The 21,159-nt window shown below is 36.6% G+C and overlaps 1 protein-coding gene and 1 long non-coding RNA gene across 6 annotated transcripts in view; one reads left to right on the top strand and one right to left on the bottom strand.

The window, feature by feature from the left end:
- The window catches only part of dzank1 (double zinc ribbon and ankyrin repeat domains 1), a 43,053-nt gene that overhangs the window by 19,154 nt on the left and 2,740 nt on the right, over positions 1 to 21,159 (top strand). For 3 of the 4 annotated variants that reach the window (XM_062977833.1, XM_008108987.3, XM_062977831.1), the window contains 10 exons: positions 1,237 to 1,395; positions 2,887 to 3,106; positions 3,923 to 4,026; positions 5,048 to 5,122; positions 6,546 to 6,606; positions 7,845 to 7,927; positions 12,002 to 12,082; positions 13,228 to 13,355; positions 16,907 to 16,981; positions 17,150 to 20,964. In XM_062977833.1, coding sequence (XP_062833903.1) covers positions 1,237 to 1,395; positions 2,887 to 3,106; positions 3,923 to 4,026; positions 5,048 to 5,122; positions 6,546 to 6,606; positions 7,845 to 7,927; positions 12,002 to 12,082; positions 13,228 to 13,355; positions 16,907 to 16,981; positions 17,150 to 17,261 — 1,098 coding nt within the window. In that variant the 3' untranslated portion in view covers positions 17,262 to 20,964. Of the gene's footprint in view, positions 1 to 1,236; positions 1,396 to 2,886; positions 3,107 to 3,922; positions 4,027 to 5,047; positions 5,123 to 6,545; positions 6,607 to 7,844; positions 7,928 to 12,001; positions 12,083 to 13,227; positions 13,356 to 16,906; positions 16,982 to 17,149; positions 20,965 to 21,159 lie in introns of those variants that run through there. The other variant, XM_062977832.1, reaches the window with a different exon arrangement.
- Positions 34 to 17,756, bottom strand: LOC134298262 (uncharacterized). 2 transcript variants are annotated; one of them, XR_010005240.1, is made up of 4 exons: positions 17,621 to 17,756; positions 3,693 to 4,064; positions 2,378 to 2,526; positions 34 to 1,680 (listed from the first exon to the last, which is right to left on the bottom strand). It is a non-coding gene; the product is annotated as an uncharacterized LOC134298262 (long non-coding RNA). The 2 variants fall into 2 exon arrangements; XR_010005239.1 differs by having other exon boundaries at positions 34 to 2,526.

The raw sequence follows: 21,159 nt of genomic DNA, 5'->3' as shown, positions 1-21,159 counted from the left end.
TTCACAAAATAAACATAAGCAGTCTTAAAGAACTATGTTTCCGTTTAAAAATTTAATGCTAGTTGAAAACAATGTTTGTATTGAGCGTGGTCAGATAAGAAGGTCTAGACAAAATACACTTAGAACTTTCCTATGGAGATGGATGGATTAGGAAACCATGAATGGCACCCATTCTTGAGCCTCTTACACACAACTAGCACACCTTACCACCTTCACCTAGTGCCATTGTGTTTCCAGAAAAGTGTCTCAGCTTGGAGAAATATGGGCTGTCTAGTAGCTGGGCAACTTCCCTCAGTCCTGGCAGCCCTCCCTCCCTCTCTGTCTCTCTCTCTCTAGGTTGTAATGATCACTACATATGCGGGGGGGGGGGGGGACTTTGTCTTTGGTTGGTCACAGCAACACAACTTTAGCACAAGAAAAAAAATCCAGACCCCTTCTCTGTTCAATCACCACCCTTCTTTGCCAACCACTTCCCCTACCCAGATTGCTGCTTCTGTATGAGGCACTTTTTGCTGTGGCCACATTCAGTAATCCGAATAAGGGAGCTGGCAGCAGAAAGAGGTTAAGGATCCAAACGATGAATGACTAGAAGCATTGCTGCCTTCTCCTGGAAAGTAAAAGTGGGTATCCAAAAATTAAGTTTTGAAGATTTTTGAATTTTGGATTTCCGGATAAGTAATGTTCAACCTGTAGCTTGTTTTCCTTTTGCAATTCACATGTTATGACCCTACAGTTTGATGAATTTGTTAAGTCATCCATGGGAAGGTGGGAAGGTCTGGAGAAAAAAACTGAGAATTTTAGGAAAAAATGGGGAAAAAAACCTTAGGTTTTCCCCTCAATTTTTCTGGGGGTTTTCCAGACTTTCCCATCTATATCCATTTCTACCTGTAGATAATTGTTCAGAATCTTCTAGTGTTCCAGTTGGCTAGTTTAGATGTCCCTAAAATTGGATTATACGGATTAATACAGGAAATGTCTTATTAGTTGCCAGTATTCATGATGTCTATTAAGCACTTAGAGGCAATATTCTTTGCCATACCATTCGCTGAACTGAGGTGCAGGCATCCCATGTAAGTCTGACATTTGGTGTTTTGCATAATGAAGTCTCCTTGCTTTGTTGGCCGCAGTTAATTTCCAGAACAGTTCTTGTAAACCGTTTCAGATCCAGGACTCAGCATACATTTATAGATAATTGTTCTACAGCAATTTCTTATTCTTTTTCTTGTCTCATCTCAGACTGGGCAACATCAATGCAATTTCACTTGTTTCAAGTGTGGCACAAGCAAATATCCATATGGTAGATTCTGCAGCATCTGCAGAGCTGAACACTCCTCCAGGCTGGGCTCTGAGGATATGCTACAGTTGACTTCTGGAGAATACAGAGGGATTTCTGAGGTATACTCTTTCATACAAATAGCAGTCATATATGTAGATCACAATATGTAGTGGCTAACATTAAATCTGTGTCATTAGAGCAAACCCACGAGGCTATAAAAAAAAGTATATGGGTAATTTTTACTATTAGTTTTAGTTTTAGTATTCTGCCTTTTTTCCAGCCACAAGACAAAATTCTGAATAAACTGTCAGTTCCCAAAGGTCTTTTGAAACAAGTTTTTTCCTGCTTCTGGAAAGTTACTCTAGAGCAGCAGTTTCCAGTCTGTTCCATGGAACTCTCGGATTCTGCAAAAGCATCATAAGGGTTCAGTGAAAAATCTTTTAAAACTTTTTTAAAATTCTTTTTTAGAAAGTCTATGCCAGATCTTATTCAAATTCAGTATACCCCTGCTTTAAAAATGAAATTTGAATCTGTGCCACTCAATTATGTTTAGATAGGATTGATAGACAAATACAGTAGAGTCTCACTTATCCAACATAAATGGGCCGGCAGAACGTTGGATAAGCAAATATGTTGGATAATAAGGAGAGATTAAGAAAAAGCCTATTAAACATCAAAATAGGTTATGATTTTACAAATTAAGCACCAAAACATCATGTTATACAACAAATTTGACAGAAAAAGAAGTTCAATATGCAGTAATGCTATGTAGTAATTACTGTATTTACGAATTTAGCACCTAAATATCACGATGTATTGAAAACATTGACTACAAAAATGTGTTGGATAATCCAGAACGTTGGATAAGTGAGACTCTACTGTAGCTGTCAGTAGTCAGAAAGACTATCCACCAATGCTCCCCTTTGTATCTGTGTATCGATGAGAATCAGATGTTTTAGCTTATGCTTACACCGAAAATAAATTTAGTTGAATGCCATCCCAAATTTACATATTCAGTTGTCATTTTCAAAACTATTTTCAGTACGAACATGAAACAATTTCATTCATCATTTTAGGCATGAATCCAATATTTTTCTATACCAAAAATGTGTTGTCGAAGGCTTTCATAGCCGGGATCACAGGGTTGTTGTATGTATTCCGGGCTGTATGGTCATGTTCCAGAAGTATTCTCTCCTGACGTTTCGCCCACATCTATGGCACATCTATGGCAGGCATCCTCAGTATGGAACCTGAGGTTGAAACAAATACAACTATAATGATTTTTTGCAAATTCAAAATCATTCAAAACATATAGAGAAGCTAGTTATTAGTCAAAGGGCCAGGTAAATCACAAAATATTTGCCTGCTGGCAGAAAGAGGACTGATCAACTTTAGAAGGATATTTTAATGATTATGGCAATGTTCTTTATATAATGCATTCTGAACTCTCACAAGAATGTCTATGAATGCTGCTTTAAGTTGCAAAATATCAGCAATATGACTGTTCTCAGAAAATACAGTATATCCATTTGATATAGAAAAACAGGAAGATAATTTTAGTGTATTTTGATAATACAGTATATGTTTTATCATTTGAACTCTTTTACCAGAATGATAACTTGCAGGCCTGGGAGCAATCACTTGTTTCATTGCCAACAACAAGACCAGATTTACTAGGGAAAAAAGAACAAGGAACACAAACTACTGGCTTGTTCTATCCATCCAGCAAACATCTGGAGAAAAAGGAATGTGATCTGATTTCTCAAAAGGAGAAGCATAGTAAGATACATGATCACAACCCTCTGCTCACAGCTATCAGTCCTGGAAGAGGTAAGCAAAAGTTTGATCTTTTTCTTTATTTTGAAATATATCATCCAAAAACTAGCAATAGGGTTTTAATTTATTTGTGTTCTGTCGTTTTTGTCGTCCTTGTTGTGGAACCATTGAATATCTGTAAATCAGTATACTTAGCCACTGTACTTTCTTTATGCATTTCCATTCAAGTTCAGTTTCAACTGCCCCCCTCCAAAGAGCTATTGTCCTTCTTTACTGGCATTTATAATTGGAATTCTTTATATCCTTTGCCTTCCCATGAACCTCCCTTCTCACTCCACCACAACATATTTTTTCCACCTTCTTCAAGGAGGTCTGATAAATTTGCATTAATGTAGCATAGGAAGGAAATATGGCTTCTGGATTACATAAGGGGAGAAATCTAACTGACATACCACGATATTCTGACATAATAAATGAATGTGATACCGTCTCCTATGTGAAAAAAATCCCAAAATATTGGACACTATCTACTAGTAGAACAAATAAGATTTTATTTGATTTGAACAAAAATAGATTTCTGATTAAAAAACTGGAGCCAACTACTTTCAATATTCATTGTGTGTGGCCGGGTATATCTTACCATATGCTGATAATGTAGTATTCAATGGAAAGGATTTATCCTCCAGACCAATTTGTCCACTGTGGTTTCATATAATTATAGTGGTTTCTTAAAGACTTCCAGTTGAGAGTTCACAATTCAGCTGAATCAATTTGCAGTGTTTCTCAGTTTATAGCAAAATTGTTCCACACCATTTTTAATAACTAGTCTATGAAATTGTCTTCCTTCTCATTTTGATTTCCTTATAACAGGTTATTGGAGAAAGCAACTTGATCATGTCTGTGCACACCTCAGAAGCTATGCACAGAATAACGTGGAGTTCAGGACATCAGTTGGAGAGCCTCAAATGGGGAAGGTGGGTTCTTGAGCAGGAACCTAGCTGAATTCTATGATCTGGAATAAAAATAGATATGGGGTTAATAATTAAGGTGAAAGATGGCATGGTGCTTGACTGACGGATTAGAGATGATATTACTAGTTGGTTTGGTTGGAACTGATAAGAGATATTAGAATCTTAACATGAAAATGTAGTGTATTGACAATTCAAGTGAGAAGATAAATCTTGGCTAAGTAATTACACTATGTAACAAAATTTGAAAAATTTTCTGTTCCTAGTTTGAAAGTTTTATTTCTGTTTAATTGTGTGATACTTTGAAAGTAGTTGTTATACTCCAGAAACTTTGTTTTTGTGGTTGCCACAAACTATGTTGAATTGGTTGAGACTCAATGAGATATTCATTGAAAAACTATAGCAAAATGTGCTGCAGGATGTCCCACAAAAACAACTTTTTTGCAAGTTTAATAAACTTTTTCCATGTTTTTATGATAGAACCAATTAGGAAATGACATTTATAACCCAAGAACAAAAATCATTTTACATAGTGTTGCAGATGATATGATTAGTTGGTTTGGGTAGAACGGATAAGAAATATTAGAGTCTTAACATAAAAAGGTATTGACAATTCAAGTGAGGAGAAGATTAGCCAGCTAAAGTGGACAAACCTTTCTTGCTAAATAGACACATGCACTGCGGGGAAATCTTTCATGCATTGCATGTTGGTGATTGATGGGATTAGATGTGGAGAGAATCACATCTTTTTTCAGTAATCCCCTTTCCTCCCACCCCCCACCTCCCCCCACTGAGACTTCGCCTTTTACTATCAGTGCAAACACTGTATTTGGTCTATTAATTCTACTGCTTTTCTCTTTCATTTTAAACATACATTTTCACCAGTTTTGTGTACTTCAAAGAACTTTAAAAACACTCTGACTCTTTATATTTTCTCTTTGTCTAAATAAGTAAAATAAATCCTCATAGTCATTTTCTTTTTGAATAAAAAGAAATGAAAAGCCAACTGTTGCTTTTTCTTCTACAGCTTATTTCTGCTATAGTTCACAAAGATGATTATCAAGTTAGCCTCCAGATAAATTATGCACTTGCTGGAAATAAGGTCAGTTTGTAAATCTGCATTGCAAAACATGATAAAGCTGTAGTTTTGTGATAAGAGATCTCAATAGTTCAAATTAGTTAATGGCAGACTAATCGAGCTTGAAGGTTAACAACTATTTTAATTATTTTTGAAATGGGGGGGGGGGCACTAAACTAGTAAGATAGCCAGCTTAGCAAAATGCCCTACTTTTTCTTACTTAAAATATGAACTCAGTCATTTATGCTTTCTTTACAAAGTAAATTGGGCACAAAAGAATGCCATAATGACTTTACTGGCTACCAGATTTGATGTTTTTCATCTCATGTAAGAGGTAAACCCCAGTTCTGCATACAGAGTACTTGGTATAAAAAAAAAACATGATGGAGCTAAAGTGCTAAGAGAGAAAGCGACTATGATGAGCAAGTGCCAGTCTGTTACCCCCATAAACGATATTGAAAAATGATTGGAAAGAAGGTATAGTATTCCTTGGTGCTAAATTGATTCATATGGCTAGGAGACTGACACGAAATCAATTTAAAATCTAAATGTTTGACTCACACTTGTAAAAAAAAATGATGTATGACATGGAAAATAGAAGTAAGAAATTTATATTCATGTTTTGCATAATTTCAGCACATGAGGGAAATAAAAAGAGTAAAAAAATCCAAATTTAGTGTGATCTGTGAGGAGCTAATGTAGCTGGAAGCAGTGATCTCCACCCACCTGCATTTCTATTCTAAAAATAAAGGATTATACAGTAGAGTCTCACTTATCCAAGCTAAACGGGCCGGCAGAAGCTTGGATAAGCGAATATCTTGGATAATAAGGAGGGATTAAGGAAAAGCCTATTAAACATCAAATTAAGTTATGATTTTACAAATTAAGCACAAAAACTTCATGTTATACAACAAATTTGACAGAAAAAGTAGTTCAATATGCAGTAATGTTATGTTGTAATTACTGTATTTACGAATTTAGCACCAAAATATCATGATATATTGAAAACATTGACTACAAAAATGGCTTGGATTATCCAGAGGCTTGGATAAGCGAGGCTTGGATTAGTGAGACTCTACTGTATATATCTCCCTCCCTGTCCCTTGGTCACTGAGATCCCATTTTCAACCCTCTCCTAGGATCTGATTTGTGCTGGAAATCTGCATGTTCCTTAGCTATTCCCAGTGCTGAGCAGCAGGGGGAAGCAGATCATCTAGGAACAGGGAGATGACACATGGGGTGCATATAAATTGCCCTAAGAAAAATGAATAATGTGAAAAATTTGTTTTAGGAATGCTTGTCTGCGTGTACTGGTCATTAAATTGAAAAGCATTGATAGGTCACAGGGCTCCCTATAACAGAATTTTACACTAGTCTTTACAATGATATTTTTCACATAAACTTAAGCTGTCATATAATAAATAATACATTGTTTATTATTCCCCAGGATATTTTGACCAGCAAACCCATGACATTTGATGATTATGGTCTGAGCCCCATCAAACCAGGTAGAAGGGATTAAATAAAATTCAAGCCAGTTCAGATGAATGTTCTTGTATTCTGGTGATTTGATGAGAGGGAAGTCAGCCTACATAGAGTTAAAGTTGCACATTCTGACAGTAAAATACTCCTGGAAAAGTTTACTAATGGTAGAGCAAGCCCTGAATAGAATAGCCACTTGGCAACAAGAGAAGAGGAAATATTAGCTGCTTTTGGAAATATTGTTTTAACACTACATTGTTTTTAAAATGTTGGCTGGTGTCTCATTAGGTATTTCTGTCATTGCAAATTGACTTATAAATATGTAAAGGTGAATTGCGACAATGTACCATGTTTGTATTCTGATGACTTTAAAACCATTGTGCAAGTGGAACCAGCAATGTGCCTGTTAAACAGTGAACACCATAGCGCCATAAAAGGCAATGCAGGATGCCCCAATATACATTCTTACAATTTACTAGAGGGTTTGCATATCATGTCAGGGATCTAGATGCATCTTTGTAAAGCCATAGCCTCTGATGCAGGATCTCAAATGTTATTCTCGAACACAAATATACACCAATTTGGTCACCAGCAAGTCTGAAAGCACAAGGATTCAGAAAAGTCCCGCATCCATCACCCGTTAATCCATCTTTCTTTCTTTTTTTCTTTCTTTCTTTCTTTCTTTCTTTCTTTCTTTCTTTCTTTCTTTCCAGAAACCAAATCCTGCAATTATAATGATGATGATGATGATGATGATGATGATGATGATGATGATGATGATGATGATGATGATGATGATAATAAACTTTCTTTAGATTCCTCCCTATCTCCCTAGGAGGACAAGGCAGATTCCAATATACAAAAAAGCAAATATTCAATGCCTTTATAAAACAACCACCTTACCGACAAAATAATCCAGAATAACCCCACATGGAAACATAAAATTAGAACCTAACATCAATAAATTAAACAAAACATAAGCAAACAAAATTATATAATGACATAAAACCTAGGCATAAAACATCCATATTGGTTTACAGGAGCCAGCCAAAGTTCACAGAGTCATATGGGTTGATATAAAATATAAATAGAATGTGTTTTCTGGGTGACAGCATATGGGATTTGTTCTGAATCTAGAGAAACCTAGAAAATATGAAATGATTTCTTTTAATAAAATTTTCTTAATCAAGGATGACAGTGTATCATGCTGCCATGCTGTACTATTGATATTGCTTGAATTTCAACACTTTGTTCTCTATTTTAGCAAGAAGAATATCAAGTCTCAACAAGAACAGCAAAAAGATGACAGAAACAAGAGCTTCTCTAGAAAAAGAAGATATGCTTAATGTAGGTATATGTTTTTAATTTGAAGGTTAGACCTATGGGGGTGTGCTGCAATATATATCGTTGGTTTAAAGATGAATCTCTTCTGAAAAATGTTATTTTAGGTGGGGAAATATAGACTATTATACAGTGGGGGGGGGTTCTTCTTTTAGATATTTTTCCCCTTTTGGTGTACAGATTTTTCCTTGCCTTATCCTTTAGTTTTGCTAAAAACTCCTATAACAATCCTACTGTCTGCAGGTTATCATACAAGGTCTTGCCTTGCCTTCAAAGCATTTCCTTCTGAAGAAGTAATACCTGGGCAGACACATTTGTTGATTTCTTAAGAAGGGACCAGCATACCCTCTCAGATCAGATTGAGAAAGCTTCTCATTTTTTTCTTTCGTATCTATAATTTGAAACTGATGATAAATATGTGTGCATATTTTGTGAAGTAAACATGGTGGCATTGATTACCAGGTTTATGATAGGAAACATATCTGTGGTAGCCATGTCAGCATACAGCAAAATATAACAAAACATACAAAATAAGAATGCCTTTATTGGCCAGACAGAATGCACAGAACACTTCATGCAAACTTTTGAAACTACATTTTGTTTGGCTAGTAAAGATAGCTCTATTTAGTGGGTTTTGTTTTATTTTGCAATATGACCAACAGCTGTTACCCAGATTTGAAGATGCCAGATTTTTCCCCAAGAGAGGAATCCATAACAAGAAGAAATTTTCTTGGCTTAAGAAAAGGTCCTGTGCCTTCACCAAATACAGACACAGCCTAGATATCAGGAGGAGTTACTTTACTGCTGCTGGGGTTTAAATTTTACTGACATGGCCAAAAGGAAGTGACCTTTGGCTACACTGATATCCCTCCAGACTAATTAAACAGAAACATGTGATACAAAATGTCACTTTTCTTCTGTATTGATTATCAAACATATTTTGCCTGATGAAGAAACCAATGGAGTTTTGAAAGCTTACATTTTGATTGGCCAATAAAAGTATCTCTATCAATAATAAATTGGATGAAGGTTAAAAAAAAATTGAAGCTTCATCTGTTTTAGAGTGTAGGAACTAAATCAATGAGTTTAAATGACAAGAAAGGAAATTCTGCCTAAATATTAGAACTTATTTATAAGAGCTGTTCAATACTAGAATACTTTTCTTTTTAAGGTAATGTACTCTCTTTCATTGGAAATGTTTAAAGAGAGCTTGGATGTTCAACTCTAGAGAGCACTTTGTGACAAATTTCTGTGCTGGGAGGGTTGGACTAGATATCACTTGAAGCTTGTCCCATGTTTTTGTATCCCATGAGATGCATGTAGTTTGCAATTTGTCAATTCTGTATCATCTGAAAACGTAATTAACATCCTTTCTGTGCCCCCATCCAAGTCATTTATTAAACATTTATTGAACAGCAGCTCATGGGGGACAAGTCCCATGACACTCCACTCAAGACTACATTAAGTTTGACATTAATGATAGCACACTAGGTACAATTTTTCAACCAAATATGGATCCATGTTGTGGTTCTTCCACTTTTGTTACAACTATACTTTATCACTTTGGACTTCTAAAAAATCCCTAGTGTCCATTTTTTCTTTCAATTGATAGAATATTTCAACAAATATTCTGCTTTGTTCTTTTACCATCCATACTTGATTATTGTGATATGTTACATCTGGCTGTCTTGCTTTAAATCCCCGAGCTAATTTGATTTTTTCTTCTTCTTTATCTTTGTTCTTTTTGCTCTACACTGTGCTCCACCGACTTTAATTTACATTTATTGGTTTTGGAAATGATGTTTACTTACTTAAAGGGACAGATTTATTGGGTGGCCATAGGCATGATAATAAAAATGTCAGTGTTCGTGGAGCTTTGATTATGATATGCTCAGGATTAGGCTAAATTGGATGGATATCTTCTTAATGCCATTTTCAGGAGGTAGCTACCTAGCTGGCCAGTCAGTGCTTAAGGAAAAAATGCTAAGCTCCCTGGAATATTTATCTACTTGAGTTTATCATGTTTGTCTTCTCAAAATTAGAATCTATTTTCTATAATATTAAGAAAAAAACTTAATGGTAAGCCTTTAACTGCATATTTAAAACTGGATGGTGATTATCTGAGTGTTGTTGTGGAAGATTTGGCAATATTCTCAGTGTCCTCCTACATTAGTTCTTGCCTCCCCAATATGTTTTTGTCAGGCTGGACCACAGTTATTCAACACAGTTATGTCCCAGCCAATATATTATACTCACATGTTACCAATGACTCATATAAGGCCAGATATGAGAGCTCTGTCAATAGCTGTTGTAGAAATTCATGGTATTATCAAGTAGGGACTGGCAGTTAGAATGCCTCTAGATCAGTGGTTTTCAACCTGGGGTCCCCAGATGTTTTTGGCCTTCCACTCCCAGAAATTCTAACAGCTGGTAAACTGGCTGGGATTTCTGGGAGTTGTAGGCCAAAAACATCTGGGACCCCCAGGTTGAGAACAACTGCTCTAGCAGAGGACTTTGGTTTTTTTTTTTTTAAATTATTGGTTAGGTTTTGTTTTTTTGCTTTGTGGTCATTCTACTGCCTCGTTTGTAGACAATTTTGTGACATTTAAACTGTAGCCAAATTAAATTTAATCATTGTTTCTTCTGCATTTATTTTATTTTGTTAAACCAAAAGATATTAGCTAAGTCTAAAAGAATGCACAGAGCCATTTAACTGAGAGCTGCAGGTGCCTCCTTCCTAGAAGCACCTGATCTAATCTGGAACTTTACCTGGAATTAATGTACATTTTCTGGATCATGAATCAAAGTGTCTTAGGAGGACTGTTTGCATACAGTCTTAACTTGAAAGAAAGTCTATATGAACTTCTTGAAAGAGTGATTTTATAGTAGCTTGGGGAAATATAAAAGAAGACATGAAATGGAGGACTACATTTTATACAAATGTATTCACATGTTAGTTTGTACCCTTCCAACTAGAAATTGACACTGATGATGGCATCAACTTTCTGATCAGGAGAAGCAAAATAGTTCATGTTTAGGAAGGTCATGCTACCAGCCAAGTTATATCAATTGGCAACAAGTTGGAATATTTATCATTATATAGCTGGTTCATAATTCCATTCTGGGGGAAAGAAAACTTTTTTTATTTGCATACATAGAAGAGTTGTACTGAATACTGAACTACAGGAGCCACTGAGGAAAACTGCTATGCCCCAGTGGGTTGTAGATAATATCATCTGATTACATCTGTTTACCGCTATCCAGACCAGTTCTAGATCCATCCACTCAAGGACATTGAAAAAATACCTATGCTTGGACCAGTTTATCTCAGTTGCATCATAATTAGCTAATGTTGTAGTGTCCATAAATATGTATGGTAAAATATTTTCAAAAGGCTTGACTTTCATTAAAATTTTGCCACTTAAGACTTCATTCCATGCAGTCTTCTCTCTGCACTGCTGAAACGGAGGCCCATGGAAGCCATCACAAGGACACTTCTGTAGGTTGTCCATGTTACGTTATTGTGGCAGTGCAGGGAAACAGAGATAAGACTGCATTTTCAGGAGTCTGTTACAACAGACGTTAGAGAGAATCTGGATGGAAGCAACGAAAGGCGGTGAAAGGACATGGGATGGCTGCTATCCCTCAAGATGCAAAGACAAGCTAGGGAACGAAAGAAGACTGTTCCCTCACTTTCCCCCGCTTTCCCCCACTTTCATGTGATAGACACACACTGCATGGTCTTGGAGATGAGTGTGAAAAGAACTGTACACAGTTGTCAGACACGTCTCAAGATTGTTGTGAAACATATACAAGGATGCTGTGTTCTCTAATTTGTCAAACTCCGTTCAATGAGGCCAGAATCTCTGAGATGTTGGGGCATGGGGTTATATTATTGAGGTGTGTTCCAGCTTTATGTTTTCTTTTTATTTCTTGAAATTACATTATTGACAAATGTAATTTGGCCACATACACACATAAAATATATATTTGTTTTTGTGGTCTGAAAGAAAATATTTGACCTGTACTGTATATTAACAAGAAAGTCCCTATTAGCTGTTTGGTTTGTCTTTTTTCCAGTCTGAGTCAAGGCAGTTACTGAAGGAAGTAGGCTCAGAAGGACACGGAGAACCCTTTTTAATAGAACAACTAATTGACGAGGTAAAGTTTTGATTACATCCTAGCAATCTATATTACTTTGTTCATAAAATATCAGTAAGGTAGGAAAACACATGTTCTTCAAAATATGGCACCACATTAACGAAGGAAGCAACAGATTAATTTTTTATCTTTCTGTTTGGCTCTCTTTTGCTGATGCATTATTTATACTTCAGGCAAGAGGCCTCTGATAAGACAAAATATAGAAAGTAGAAAGGTTTCTATTTGGCAAGCATATCAGACAAGAGTACTGTTTAATTTGTTTGCTAAACAATTCTCTCACTCCAGAAGCAACTCCGGTTGCTCCTGACACGAAAAAAAAAAAAATCAGTCACAAAGTTTGGTGTGTTTAGGCTCTCAGATAAGGAGTTGTGAAAACTGTTTCATGGGAGACTCCTAATTCTAATGTTTCACAGGTTGTTTCTTTTAGTTTTGTTGTTTTATTTGTATTAAGGAGCTAGTTGATATAAGTGTTCAATGTGACAAAATAATCTTCTTGCAGCTCCATATATGGTTATTTTTCAATATCTTTAATAGGATTCTCTGAAAGAAAATCCCCCCCACCTTTTCCCTACTTTTAAGGCATTTGTGAGAATATTAGGCAGTTCTGACCTTTTCCACAATTTTTTCTAGGTGGAATACATTATAAGATGCTTCTGAGAGAAAAGTCTCCTGCTCTTTTCATTCCTCTTACTGAAAATGAAAATTTAAAATGCATAGAAACATTTCAAAGAAATGTTGGGTTTTTTTTAAGCCTCTTAAAATTAAAAAGCAGTCAGTCAGTGGAGAAACGGTGTTAAACTGCTTAAGCTCCCTGCCAAGCCACTGCCACTGCCACTACTTCTAGTAGATTTATATATAGCCACTTCTTTTTTATCAAATTATCTTTCCTTTAAGTTGCAAAGTATATAGCATAAACAGGAGAAATTTTTAATACTAAATAATGTTTATTTATTTTGATCCCTAATCTGGCAGATGTCGATACTTGGGGGAAAAAGTTCATGGTCTTAGCCAAAATTATAAACCACTTGATTCACATTAAATCTGACAATTATTGCATAACACATCTCATATTTGGCCCCATATTGGGAGGAAGGTACAAACTCAATAAACAAAAAATGTTTGTCTCATTTTCTGCTAATCTCCAGGGAGCCGACCCCAACTGCACCAATAGTGATGATCAACCAGCTTTAACATTAGCAGTTCTGAACAATCATCATGAGGTTATTCCTGTTCTTATAGGAAAAGGTGCAGACATCAACCATCCATCAGGACTGTATGTATACTAAACTACTTCATGCTTGTATGATCTTTAATATTTATTTGCAGAAGAAAGCATACAAGATGAGCTACAAGTACTGTATGAAAGATCTACATAGTTCCTTCACTATTTGAACATTTCTGTGTACTATGAGGCTTATACTGCTGTCTGAACAAGTTGCTTTAACAGTACCCCATACTAATGTGCAGCTCTTTCTTATATTATTCTGCCATGGCAAACATTGGCTGGAATCCTGTTTTTACAAATGTGCATGTTCACCAATGGATATTTTTGTCACATGCACAACATCCACATTTAGTTCAGGATCAAGAAAATGGAATTGCATGTGGAATGTCATTTTGTATGAGGATACGCAGTCTCAGCCATTTGCCTGCCACTACTGTAATCAATAGTACCCTGTTTCCCTGAAAATAAGACAGTGTCTTATATTAATTTTTGCTCCCAAAGATGCGCTAGGTCTTATTTTCAGGGGATGTCTTATTTTTCCACAAAGACGAATTCACATTTATGGTAGAATTTTTAAAAATGAAAATTTATTATCTACTGTACAGTAGTTGTCATCACAAAACAGCATAACCAAACTGTGAATCCTTTCAAGAATTTCTATATTATATTTTATTGCTATACTGTTTTAAAATTACTGTTTTAAATTTCTGTTTGTAAGTACATTTATGTTGTTGTTGGGCTTATCTCTGTGTAAGCTGCCCTGAGTCCCTTCTGGGAGATGGAGGTGGGATACAATAATAAAGTTATTATATTATTATTATTATTATTATTATTATTATTATTATTTCTTCTTGTTACTACCTTTATTTCCATGTATCTACAATCTATGGTATGTACATTTACCGATCCTGCATGCTTCCAAACAAAAACTTTACTAGGTCTTACTTTCGAGGGAGGCCTTATATTTAGCAATTAAGCAAAACCTCTACTAGGTCTTATTTTCTGGGGATGTCTTATTTTCAGGGAAACAGGGTAGTACCCCCCTTGTTGTTTAATTGTGCAGTATTGCCATTTAACATAATGGTCACAATCCATTGGCCAAACTAGTTGGCATGTCTATCACTTGCTATTTGTCTGTCATGGGGAAATAATTCTGTATATTGATCATCCTGAAGCAGTGATTGAAATTGTCAAGGAACCAACAAAATATTAATTATAAATCAATCTGTTTCCATTGTGTGCTAAGAAAAAAAAATATTGTGTCTTGTTGAGGAGGCATAAGAAGGCAAAGTGACAGAACAGTTCTGTGACTGGATCATCATCATCATCATCATCATCATGAATTTATTACCCGCCTCTCCCTGTGGCTCAAGGTGGCATACAACATCATTAAAACAAGAGATAAAACACTATTAGAAAACATACAAAAAGATACACAGAATTAAAAAAAACAAATTAAAATCTACTGATAACATGCAGATGAAAAATTCCCAACTTAAAATTGACCTGTTAGACATGCTAGTAAAATGGGTCTTCATTTGTGTCTTAAATTCCGACAGCTGGTTTAGCTGTCAAATCTCTTCTGGCAAGTCATTCCACAGTCTTGGGGCAGTCAATGAAAAGTTGCCAATTGAATTCTGGCAGGCTCTCCAGCAAGAAAGGCTTAAGATAAAGCTACCTAGGTATTGCATTTGTGTGTTTTGGTGCTTACATGTGCAATTATTCACTTATAGAATGATAGAGTTGGAAGAGACCTCGTGGGCCATCCTGTCCAACCCCCTGCCAAGAAGCAGGAAAATCACATTCAAAGCACCCCTCACAGATGGCCATCCAGCCTCTGCTTAAAAGCCTCCAAAGAAGGAGCCGCCACCACACTCCATGGTAGAGTGTTCAACTGCTGAACAATTCCCACAGTGAGGAAGTTCTTCCTAATATTCAGGTGGAATCTCCTTTCCTGTAGTTTGAAGCCATTGTTCTGTGTCCTAGTCTCCATGGCAACAGAAAACAAGCTTACTCCCTCCTCTCCATGACATCCCCTCACATATTTATACATGGCTCTCATCATGTCTCCTCTCAGCCTTCTCTTCTGCAGGTTAAACATGCCCAGCTCTTTAAGCCACTCCTCATAGGGCTTGTTCTTCAGACCCTTGATCATTTTAGTCGCCCTCCTCTGAACATATTCCAGCCGGAGCGGTACTTATTGATCTATTCACATTTGCATGTTTTCAAACTGCTAGGTTGGCAGGAGCTGGGGCTAACAGCGGGCGCTCATTCCGCTCCTGGAATTTGAACCTGGGACCTTTTGCTCCGCAAGTTCAGCAGCTCAGCGCTTTAACACACTGTGCCACCAGGGGCCCCCATCTTGATACATGATCCTCATCATATATCCTATCAGCCTTCTCTTCTGCAGGCTAAACATGCCCAGTTCTTTAAGCCGCTCCTCATAGGGCTTGTTCTCCAGACTCTGATCATTTTAGTCACCTTCCTCTGGACACATTCCAGCTTGTCAACATCTTTTTTCAATTGCGGTGCCCAGAATTGGACACAGTATTCCAGGTGTGGTCTGACAAAGGCAGAAGAGAGGGGTAGCATGACTTCCCTGTATCGAGATACTATACGCTATTGATGCAGGCCAAAATCCCATTGGCTCTTTTAGCTGCCGCATCACATTGTAGGCTCATGTTTAACCTGTCCACGAGGACTCCAGATCTTTTTCACATGTACTGCTGTCGAGCCAGGCATCCCACATCTTTGCATTTCATTTTTTCTGCCTAAGTGGAGTATCTTGCATTTGTCCCGTTGAACTTCATTTTGTTAGTGAAGTTCTCTTCAAACTGTCTACTTTTGCTAAAGAACCTGACCAAATTAATTTCATACTAAATAGATTTGGACATCTGACATGCACTGGACTACATTACAGTCACAAATGTACATTTTCATTTCCTAACAGGCATTTCAGTTTTGTTCATTTAGCATTAGGTCACTATTTCCTTGAGCTTTGGAAACTTTATGCAACTTTAGCATTAATTTCTTCTGCCCTTTTCCAGGATCTCCGGTTTTTTTCCCTTTTGTTGCTAGCAATCGCTACGACTCAAAAACACGGAAAACAATATTGCACAGGAAAATACACTAAGCAGCATATTAATAGGCTGTTTTTAGCTATTTTAAATAAGGTTGTCCTTTGACAACCTGTTGACATTAACCTTGTGTCAAGATTTTGTAGTTAGCATTTGAATGTTGTAATCTGCCTCGAGCCATGAAGAAAGGTTGGTAAGAAATAAAATTATTATTATTATTATTATTATTATTATTATTATTAATAATAATAATAATAATAATAATAATAATAATACATTATTATTAAATGGCAAAAATAATGAATGTTGAACAAAGTGGAAGAGAAACAAGAAGAGAAACTAAAAGTTGGCTAATTTTATCTATTGCAATAAAGATGGTTACCAGATATGGAAAAAGCTAATATCTGGTGCTTTAGTAAAATAGTTGATATTACCTATCAGAAGGCTTCCCTCTTTACTCTTGTATTACAATGAATGGCTTCTGTTTATATTATTTCCTTTCCTCCCTTTCACTTCATACAGACATAACAACACAGCCCTTCATGAAGCAGTCTTGCTTGGAATGAAAGGATGGAAGTGCATTGAAGCTTTGCTAGGGTAAGTTGAGTAAATCTGTAGAAAGGTTCTTGATTTGGAAGGAGCACTGAGATCAAACATGAAGTGACATGTTCCCACATTCAAATTAGGCATTCTGGTTTTGGATGCCTATCTTTCCCATATATCTATCAGCCAGAACCTTTTCTTAAACAGATGTTCTTTCCACAGATGCAATGCAGATGTTACAAAGAAGAATGCCAATGGGTTGTCAGCCTGTGATTTGGCACTGAAGAGTGGAAGTGACAAAATAATTTCGTTATTTGCTAGTAAGCTAAAATAGGGGAAGCTGAACAAATCTACCCACCCAAACTACTAATGAATAGTTCCAGCATCCATTTTGTTTGGAAGACCAAAGTTATTGAAGTTTTCTTTTTGATTTATATGGCTTCTAACATTAGTTAAATGTAAGATTTTTTCATGTGAGATCACTTAACTTTACAGATGACTATGTTGATGCTGTAATTCCTTTCCTTGCTGATTTTTGGAGGGTGATCAGCTAAACATCTTTGCTTCTATGTATTGTGCTCTGAAAACTGACAACCGATTCAAGCTCAAAATGGTGTGGCTGTGTGCCATTTACTGCATCGGAGCCTCCAGATGGCATAGTGGACTAAGTGACTTGAAGGTTGGGTTGCTGACCTGAAAGCTGCCAGGTTCGAATCCCACCCGGGGAGAGCGCGGATGAGCTTCCTCTATCAGCTCCAGCTCCATGCGGGGACATGAGAGAGGCCTCCCACAAGGATGGTAAAAACATCAAAAACATCCGGGCGTCCCCTGGCCAATTCTCTCACTCCAGAAGCGACTCAAGTTGCTCCTGACACAGAAAAAAAATTACTGCATCTGTTAACACACATAATCGTTTTCTATTCCTTATATACACAGTCAACACAATAGTTTCTTACTATAGTTTAGTCATTTTTGTCAACATTGCTCCATAGCACCAGTACTATTTTTCTTGTCACTTGAATTTTCTTGGCAAGATTTATTCAGAGGAGGTTTGCCATGGCCTTTCAGTTAAATTGAAGACCACTCTCTCAATTTAGTTTTTTATAAACTTATAAAGCCTCAATTGTTAAGTTACCACTTCCCCAGATATTGTAAGTTTCATAGACTCATAGAGCTGGAAGAGTCCACAAGGACCATCCAGTCCAACCCGATTCTGCCATGCAGGAACACAAGCTCTCCTGAAAACAACCCCAAGGTACTAGCTGTATGGCCAGTATTAGTAGGCCCTTTACTCTGGACAGTATCATTAACTATCATCATCATCATCATCATCATTTAATTACTTATTAATCGCCCTCCATCCACGATGCTCTAGGCGATTTACAAGATAAAATTGTAAAAGATAAAAATACATACATACAAATATTGACAAAATTAACATAAATTAAAAGCTCTAGTAAAGAGCCAGTAAAGTAAAGTAAAGAGCCAGTAAAGAACTATGCTGACTGTACCTTTGCTAGCCATGAAACATCTGACTCATTTCCTCCTTCCTCTCTACTGACAAAGTCTGTGCCCTTCATAGTGCTAATCAAAGCTCCCAAATTTGTTGTACACTTTGTTAGGATCTGTTTCCTTCATATCCAAGTGTAATTTCACAATTGACTTTGCATTTACTAAAATGTCACCCAAGGATAGGAAAACCTGAATCCCTTTTTGTTTCAGGAAAGCTTTAGGGGCATTTATACCCTCTGGGAGATGATGAGAGACCAAAAGGCATAGCTCTGAATTGAAAGTGACGTCCCAGGTATTTGAATCTTAGATATTTCCAGTGTTCCTATGTCATTGGTATATGTAGATAGGCTTCACTCAAATCGCTAGAAATCAAATGATCCCCTACTCTTAAATTCTCATTTATCAATGTTAGTGTTTACATCTTGAGTCTGAGATACCTCAGAAACACATTGAGGTATCTCAGATTCAGCATCAGGCGATGAATTTCATTGCTCTTGTACTTTAAAAAAGATAAGGACTCCTCTTTGACTCCTCTGTAGCTTCTATTTCAGTTCTGAAGGCTGCAGCCCAGATGCAGTCCTCCAAGGTCATTAACCTGCCCCCCCCTTTCCACCCTTAGCGTCTCCCCAAGTCTAAAAAAACTTGAAAGTACACAACAACAACAGGCACACACTTCCCATTGAAATACTGGTAAGTTCATGTTGGTTCATTTTAAACATTCTATTGTTTGTTCATGTTCTCTGCACTACAAATAAAATACGTGCAGTGTGCATAGGAATTCATTCATATATTTTTTCAAATTATAGTCCGGTGCCCCAGCAATCTGAGGGCCCATGAACTCTGCTTAAAAGGTTTGAAGACTCCTGTCATTTCATTTAGATATTGAATCTCATATAACACCACCGTCCTTTTCTTGTGATATCTTAGAAATGGAAACGGAAGATATTTGCTTCTTGGAATATTGTTCAATAAAATTTTGTATCCTGAAGTGACCGCTTAGTTCGCTCATCAATCTTATGCTTCTCCAGTGTCTTCCAAACAGCCTTCCCCTTATCAGTGCCAAAAGGTAGTCAGTTTTGTGTCCTCCCACTTTCTTGTACTGACATTTCCTTTTCTACTTTGTAGAGATCTGGAATGCTGTCCCCGTCTTCTAAATCAATTTCTCATTTTAAACCATGTTTTAATGTTTTTATTCTGCTTGCCTGCTGCTACTTCTTTCTTCACAAAAGTAAAAGTATGAATTGTAATTTCCTCGAAATGTATTTCTCTCAAATCTCTTCGTCTAAATTGGCAGGTGTAACACATTTCTTTTCTCTCCCCTCTAGTAATCCCTTTCCCAGCAATTTGTCCTAAATGGGACAAATGTGGTTATTTCGTGATATATGATCAGCTTTCCATTGTTTCAACCAGAGACCTTACAGTTGTGATTGCATATATGCTGCATCATGCTGTTAAGCATTGCATTGTAGCCTACATCGGCCACAAATTCTAAGGATCTTTTTATTCTCTGTAAGACTCTATGTAATGCTTGTTCTTCTAGTTCTGTACCTTTCATAATATCTTTTACCCATAAAACTGCAGTGTGACCTAACACTGAAGATGACATAGCTTTCAGTACTGAAGGTGCAGCTTCATGTGCTTTTTTAAAAAGCCACATCAGCCCTTCTCTTGATCAGCTTTTATAAAGAAATGTTCCCTTTATATAGTCTCCAAAATTAAGGTAACAGTCAGGCCATGAGAGGAATCTTTAATAAATCAATTTCCTGCTTTATTTTATGTCTCACTTCCCCTTCTTGTGGTTTTCCCGTATGAAGGGAACACATTCTGTGTGAAAGTAATTTCTGTTCTCGCAGACATTACTAAACGAGCTATTGTACTTTGCCATGTTCTCTTGTTAATATTTCTGGTGAGAGTAAGAACCTGTAATATAAATAATTGGTATGCTTTCTAATCGCAGTCACCAGGATAGAAATGGCAAGAAATTGGAAAACAGGAGCCCCTTCAATAGATGACTGGTAATACAGAATCTAGGGAGCTTTATTAATGGTGTATTCATTGGCCCCACACCAGCCTGTTAAAACAACATTCCGTTATTGAAAAATGATTTCCCTTCATATCTCTGATCTGATTAAACCTTTTTCCTTTGTCATGTTTGTCATCTCTGTGGCCATGATTACAATCTTACCTATTTTAACGAAGTGAAATAATGGAATTAAGGTAAAGAAATAAAATAATGATAGTTTGGAAAGTTTGATTAGGTAAAATGAAGACTTGAAGAAACTAAAATGCATCTAGCTGACAAGTCAAGATTTTTTAAACTGAAGGAGACAGGAGACTTTGGTTTAACTGAAAAGGACCATTGGCTCCCTGCCTAGGAATGCTAGTGCCAAGAAAACCAATAGCTTAGTGGATTGCTCCTCTGTCCCAGTCAGATAATTGTCTGCCCAAGCTAGTATCCTCCAGATGTGGCAAATAGCTCCCATTATCCTTATTTATGGCTGATGTAAATAAATTGTACAAATTGAGGGCATGTGCATTGTTTCACTTTATTTATTGTGATTAAATTTTATTTTCCTTTGATGTTGAGGCAAAGTCACAAATGAATATATATGTAGCTGAGCAATGTTAAGAGTGTGGTCAACATGGCAAAAGTTACTAATCAGGAAGAGCACAGAAGCTAGAAACGCCTGCAGCAGTTTGCTTGTGGTGAAGTATGCTGA

This window comes from Anolis carolinensis, chromosome 4 (assembly GCF_035594765.1).
Source record: "Anolis carolinensis isolate JA03-04 chromosome 4, rAnoCar3.1.pri, whole genome shotgun sequence".
NCBI lineage: Eukaryota > Metazoa > Chordata > Lepidosauria > Squamata > Dactyloidae > Anolis > Anolis carolinensis.
The sequence above is the reverse complement of the archived record's forward strand: the minus strand, read 5'-3'. Positions and strand labels throughout refer to the sequence as shown.